Source organism: Mandrillus leucophaeus, unplaced genomic scaffold (genome assembly GCF_000951045.1).
Source record: "Mandrillus leucophaeus isolate KB7577 unplaced genomic scaffold, Mleu.le_1.0 Scaffold228, whole genome shotgun sequence".
Lineage (NCBI taxonomy): Eukaryota > Metazoa > Chordata > Mammalia > Primates > Cercopithecidae > Mandrillus > Mandrillus leucophaeus.
The window spans coordinates 2,585,641-2,586,714 of record NW_012102343.1 but is presented as its reverse complement, the minus strand read 5'-3'; the positions used below and the strand labels follow the sequence as shown (position 1 = coordinate 2,586,714).

Sequence of the window (1,074 nt, the reverse complement as noted above, 5' to 3'; positions counted from 1 at the left end):
TAAAAATAGAATTACTTTATTAATCTTTGAAATCAGTAATTCCAAAGGGTGCCTTTAGCCTGGCTCCTGTTGCCAACAGTACACCAATTTGTCTCCTCTCTCTAGGAAACTTGTGATCAATGCTCCTCCTTCCCCCAGACCCTCCAAAAAGGGAGGAGCAACTTTGGTGGACGATGATGTTGGAATTTTAAGCTTGTACAAAGAAAATAAAGCTTCATACTGCAATCTGGAAAAGAAGAGGAAGCAAAATACAAATAGCCAAAGAGCCTCTTTTATATCATCTCTGTGCGGCAGCAGTAAAGGGACAGAGAAGACCTAAGCAGGTTGGGGGCATGGGGCAAAGGGAGGGGAAAAGATACACGTGTGCTCTGATGGGGTATATAATGCATCAGCTCAATGTCCCCACTGCCAAGTTCCATCAAAACCCAGAAGATCTGCTTTCCTGTTGTCCCAGTGAAAGTCTGCATTGGCTGATTGGCAACCATCTACTGCCACTTCCGCTTGAAGGCTTTGGGGACTTTGAGGCAGCAAAAGAAAATACTATGGACCCCTTGAAGTGCTGGTGGATGCTTCACCCTCAGTCACGCACCCAGGAGTGGTGAACAAGTTGTTTCTCTGTGTGTTTGTGGTTCATCTTTTAGTGTGAGCAGGATCTGAAAAAGAGAAAGGCAACCATGAAATGAATGAAATGACAGCATGAGGTTTTACTTACAGGCAGCAATGTCTGGTTTATCTAACATTACAGAAGAATCAAGAAGTGGTGGCCCAAATAAATGAAGTTCGCCTCCAAGTGCAAAGCTCTTAATTTTTTTTGAGACGGAGTCTCCCTCTGTCACCCAGACTGGAGTGCTGTGGCGCGATCTCGGCTCACCGCAATCTCCGCCTCCCAGGTTCACGCCATTCTCCTGCCTCAGTCTCCAGAGTAGCTGGGACTACAGACGCCCGCCACCACGCCCGGCTAGTTTTTTTGTGTTTTTAGTAGAGATGGGGTTTCACCGTGTTAGCCAGGATGGTCTCGACCTCCTGACCTCGTGATCCGCCCGCCTCGGCCTCCCAAAGTGCTGGGATTACAGG

General features: G+C 47.5%; 1 protein-coding gene across 2 annotated transcripts in view; it reads right to left on the bottom strand.

The window, feature by feature from the left end:
- TTLL5 (tubulin tyrosine ligase-like family member 5) overlaps positions 1-1,074 on the bottom strand; it is a 335,321-nt gene continuing 334,247 nt past the window's right edge. For both annotated transcript variants that reach the window (XM_011981565.1, XM_011981566.1), the window contains one exon: positions 1-653. Coding sequence is in view for 1 of the 2 variants with exons in the window: in XM_011981566.1 (XP_011836956.1) it covers positions 631-653 (23 nt within the window). In the remaining variant the exon portion in view is untranslated. The remainder of the gene's footprint in view (positions 654-1,074) is intronic.